This window comes from Vigna angularis, chromosome 1, assembly GCF_016808095.1.
Source record: "Vigna angularis cultivar LongXiaoDou No.4 chromosome 1, ASM1680809v1, whole genome shotgun sequence".
NCBI lineage: Eukaryota > Viridiplantae > Streptophyta > Magnoliopsida > Fabales > Fabaceae > Vigna > Vigna angularis.
In genome coordinates this window covers 29,461,915-29,467,487 of record NC_068970.1, presented here as the reverse complement: position 1 = coordinate 29,467,487, position 5,573 = coordinate 29,461,915, and the positions used below count along the sequence as shown (strand labels likewise).

Below are 5,573 nucleotides of genomic sequence, written 5' to 3'. Positions count from 1 at the left end.
TAAATCCGAAACTTTCTAAATAAAGAAATAAAAATAGATCAAAGTTTAAAAAAACTAAAACAAAAATCACATTATATATATTAGTAACTAAAATTATATTTAACCTTTAATAAATTGATATATTTTCAAGTAGATGAACTGTATTCTCATAACGAGAAGAAAAACCACTTGTTAGTTCATTAGAGAGTCGTTTTAGTAGACGAGTGTCAACAAATACACCTCTCGAAACCATTTTAATACTTTCCCAATAAATTAACTTTTCTGATAATTATATAATCATGAATGTAAAATTCAACTTTACACAACTTTTGTGATTTTTAATATATGTGTATTTTTAAAGGTTATACTTAAAATAGTACTTGTAACAAATGTTATATTTGTACTTTTTTCTTTAAAAGACCAGGCCTTCGTACATTTTAACCTGCATCTCATAGAACTGTGAAATGGTCCATTTATTTTTATCTTCCATATTCTTCCTTCTCTATCATTGCACCCATCTCCCACTTCTTCCTTCACCTCTACCTCCACATCCACATTCTCCTGCACAATTCAAAATATAAAATTTGTATTCCACCCTATATATTTCGGAATACAAAGATTGTATTTTAGAATGTACGATCTAAAATACAAATTTTACCTTTCAGATTATACATTTCTAAACATATCCGTACTGTGTATTCTGGAACATATCTCGATCGACATTTCAGAACTCAAAATGAAATCCCTAAACGAGAGGCTTAAATTAGAATTTGAGTTACTGGCAGTGTAGATGAAATTACGGAGGGGCAGGAAGAAACAACCTAATATCAGCCTCATATCAGTACTAGCTCCGACAAAAATGCAATTTGTTCACGTAAATTTACAATTAGAATAACAATTAAAATATGCATTTAACATTAAAAAAAAACCCGAAAAGTGTTGGAAGTCGATGATGGTATTAGAGCCATGGGACCACCCAATTTCTACTATCACGCACCTCGGCGTGAAGGGGGTGTGTTGGAAGTCCCACATCGACTTAGAGATAATGTCAATTCTTAGTTTATAAGTGGATGCAAACCTCACCCTACAAGCCGTTTTTGTTTAAAACCCACTACTAACAAAAAGATTAATGATACTCAATATTTATTCTTCTAAAAGCATGAAATTCCTTAAATTCTTGAAAATTCTTTTGAATGTTATATCAATATATATGTTTTAAATTGTTTAAAATTTAAACTTTCAAGTCATTTTTTTTAATCTTTTGAAAACAATTGATAACGGATTTCTTTCTTGTTTCACTTGCACTCTTGTTTGTGTCTTCCTTCTTTCCATGAAAATTGAATTCACAACTGCACAACTCATTGCTTTACATCTACCGTTCCAACCCTTCTCGCAGGAACCTTGTCTCCACCAAGTGATATTTGCCATTTTAGTATCTTTTTATTGTGTCTCCAGATTACATTAATTTAATGTATTAAAAGTACTTTTAATATATTTAAAAAGTATAAAAATCAACAAAGGGTGAGTTCAGAAACCGGTTCCAAGCATGTAAATGAAGCTTCTCCGATTTCCAAAGCACCGAGCATAAAAGGACTGAAGGGAGAAGTGACGTTCAATTGAAGAGGAATTGCATAATATCTAGTATATGGTAAGCTTACAGGATCCAAACAACACAAAGGCAAAAGCTTTTAAAGGACTTGGAGCTTCTTAAGACATGCAGACTTGAGTTTTTGCTTTCCACCATTATAAACGAAATAAAGGAAGCAAGCATGAGAAGAGGATAGAAAGATAACAACTATCTATGTTGTTTTTCAAGGGGGAAAATAGTAATTAGCATCTTCGACCCAACAAGTTAAAACATGCTGCAGCTTCAGTTAAGTAGAAGAAGAAAGAAACAAGTTCAGGGAAACAAATTTGATATCCTTCTAATACAATCAACTCAGTTATCCTCCTCGCATATGTGCACCTAGCTCACCAAACTGATCATCAGCCTCCACTGTATCTTCAGATAGCCGCACAGCATCCAGCTTCTGCTTGAGAATTTCTATGGCATTTAGTACTAATTGAGAAGTTTTAATTGCTCCAGTAGATTCAACTGTGAATATGAAGCTATCTTGTCTTGCAATGATTTCCACAAGCCCAGGCTTCCCCATGGCTTCTGCTTTCTTGATCACCTCATCATCATATGAGTATGCCTCAGCGTCAACCACCATTACCTAATAAATGCCAAAAACATCATCACATTTGATTTTCATAGATGGAAAAATCAATCTTCTAATTCGATAATGCAAATTATATCAAAGAAGGATTCATTACAACAAAATAAATTGAACCCAAAAAGGGATGTTAACTGTTAAGTTTAAGCACCGCATATAAACATTTCAAAGTAGACAAAAATATGTATGACATTGTCGCTGACAGAATTAGCCAGATAGATCATACACTTAAGAACTCTTAATGTGCCTTCCTTTGACAACAATATCTTCAGTAGATAATGCTCCAGAATACCATACACCCACACCTCATGAGCTGGATAGCAAATCTTGATACTAAATTCTCGTTTACAGTAAATTTCTTTGCGGCTCAAGATTCTCTATGAAATTGATAACTTAAAACTGAATCAGTGCAAGTCCTTCACATTCATTCTAGCAATGTTTTGTTTTTCTTTTTCTTGGCACTTGAGATTATAGTTATCAATCTCAGATAATGACCAAACCATAAAACACAAGCATGTAGCAATAGCAGAAAGCAGGATAATGAGGAAAATTGAAAAGTCAATCACTTAGTCAATATTCATTATATATACATGATTAGCAATAAAAAGTCACACTTGTAATGCAAGAGATGATAAGCATGGGAACGCAAAAGTTAGTTTATTAAACATTCTGATCAAGTAGTGGGAAGGGTGCAAATTCAATATATATCCATAATCAACAATAAAAAGTCCAGGAGGTAAAGCAAACACATAACAGTAAATAACAACAAAAATCAAGGAAGCACCACTCATTTGTGTTGGTCCTTACCCTACCCCCAGCCTAATAAAACAAAGTGTTTAAGGGTAAAAATGTTCACAAAACAGAAAGTTCACAAAACATTAGTTCTGTATAAGAGTTGTAAGTTAATGTATATTTGGATGAACAGGAAGTTCACAAAACATTAGTTCTCTAGTGCTTATGCTCTGGAAAACATATTACGTCTTAAATACTGAACGTGCCTTCTGCATGCCATTCTATAAGCCTATCCATATTAGCTGAAAAACAAACTTGCGAATTATTTATTTTATACACAAGCAGCATCATGCTTTCAAAAGCATCAAATTATTAGTGTCTATCGTTGAACACACAAAGAAAACAAACGAAGTACCTCTAATTGCACTTTATTCTCCACTTTAATCCAAATGGTTGAAGAGAAAGCACACAATGTTCAGGTTAAAGGATTTGCATAAACTTGCGAATTTGATCAGAAATAATCGGCATGCATATGTTACAATAAATTCAAAAAAACAATACACTAAAGTGATCAAACAAACTAGCATTTAAGCACCAAACACATAAGGCATGCGAGGTAATTTTGTAGTTCTGCACAGAATATGGATAAGATAACAACAATGGTAGAAAGTGCATAACCAAATTCGTAAGAAAACAAACGAGAAGAACCCAAACCTGTTGTGTTACTGGATCAATTTCAAACACACGTGTAGGGCTGCTATCAACCCATTCTCTTTTCTCCTCAAGAGTCAGTGTCTCCATCAAGTCCTCATTTATATGAATCTCTGGTTCATACATGAAAGTGACAGTTGCAGCAGGTGACCACTTGGCATGATCTTTGCCAATCCCCTTCCTAGCTATCGCTCTCAGCCTCAGCTCTTGTCCTCGCCTCAGCTTCACAATGATAACCCCCCTGAATACACGCAATTCAAAACGAAGAATATCCATATGAAAAAACTAAATACCCAGTTGAAAACGAAGAATGCCAATTTAAAAATAAACACATGAGAAAAAGAAAACACATACGGCAAAACCAAATACCCAGTTGAAAACGAAGAACACCCATTTGAAATCAATTAAGACCATTTCAAAAATCTAAATACCCAGTTGAAAACGAAGAACAGCAATTTGAAAAAAACAAAATACCCAGTTGAAATCAACAAAGACCCATTTAAAAATCAAGGGTTTAAAACCAAAAATAAAATGAAGAAAAGCACGCACCTGTTCTCGGAAGAATCAGAGGAAGCAGGGTCAGAGAAATCGACGGGAACGACGGAGGGGTCGGAACTGTAAAGGTCTTTGCTGGAGACATCGAGGGTTTGATCAGTCATACACTTAACCCTAAGGTGAAACTCCACGGAGCAGAATTCACACTGGCCGTCGCCGTCACACGCGTCGCAGTCACGTGAAAAGCGCATGGACATGGCTCGCTCACTTGTGAGCGGAATGAGTCCAAGTCTGTGCGCAATGAACTCGTCGTTCAGCACTGACGAATTCACTTCTATCTCCACCAGATCAATCGCGATCGTCGGCACCTCCGCGATCATCACGCGCCGCAGCGCGTTCGCGATACTCGCATCCGTATCCCGGAGCTCGAACTTGGCATAATCATCCTTCAGCTCGCGGATTTTCACCCTCGGCATGCGCGCATACGATGCACCCTCCATCGCCTCCCCCTCTCTCTCTCTCTCCTCTCTTCCTCTTTCAGACAACACTGAAAAATGTAAAAACCCTTTTCAAAACCCAAACTTTTAGTTTGTGTTCTCTTACTGCAGGGATATCATCCTCATAAGCAATGGATATTTTAAAAATTAAGATGAAAAAGATGTGGAATCACTTCTATTTACTTAATAGTTTGAATTAAATAAAAAATATCTGTATAATTTAGCTTTGGGAATAATTTATTTTAAATATAAATAAAAGTGTCCATTTATTTTCATTTCTTTGAAATATTTTTTGTCTTAATTTTATATTATTACTTTTAATTATAATATTAGTTAAAATAATAACTAACCCTGTTGGTGAGCTTTAGTGAATTATATGTATGTTCAGAGTGTTCTATGTTTGTCATTGTCTTTTATAACAAAATTTCATATTAATACTACGATAATAAATTAATAAATAAATATTCGAAATTTAAGAAAATATATATTTCAAAAAATTTAAAATAATTCATTTAGCATCTTCATGAGATAAAAGAAGCAAGGAAAATATGAAAATTAAGAGAAAATGAGAATAACTGGATTCAAAACAAGACTTTAACTTTGAAATATTATTAATATAATCTTTAGTATAAAGTAATCAGAAATTGAGCTAGGTTTATTCGTAGAAAACCGAATTTTATATTCATACAGGGAAATATTATTTTTAAATCTTGTACTCATGTCTCTCGATTTTAATTTTAAGATTAAATATGTTTTTAATTTAAAAATGTTACATACAATTTAATCTTCAAACTTTAAAAATACCTAATTGTATTCTATTCTTTTGACATGTCAAATATTATTTTATAATAATATTGAGATATTTATATAATTTAATTTTAATATACGTTAACTTAAATATTAGCATGAAAGACTATTTAATATGTAAAAAAAAATATTAATA

At 33.3% G+C, this 5,573-nt stretch overlaps 1 protein-coding gene across 1 annotated transcript; it reads right to left on the bottom strand.

Annotated features, from left to right (window-relative positions):
* Nucleotides 1–1,590: 1,590 nt before the first annotated feature.
* LOC108337125 (DNA-directed RNA polymerases II, IV and V subunit 3) lies at nt 1,591–4,779 on the bottom strand. Its single transcript, XM_017573622.2, has 3 exons — nt 4,188–4,779; nt 3,642–3,879; nt 1,591–2,195 (listed from the first exon to the last, which is right to left on the bottom strand). Exons 1-3 carry the CDS (start codon nt 4,631–4,633, stop codon nt 1,923–1,925), a joined length of 957 nt encoding a protein of 318 aa, XP_017429111.1. The 5' UTR covers nt 4,634–4,779; the 3' UTR covers nt 1,591–1,922.
* Nucleotides 4,780–5,573: the final 794 nt, after the last annotated feature.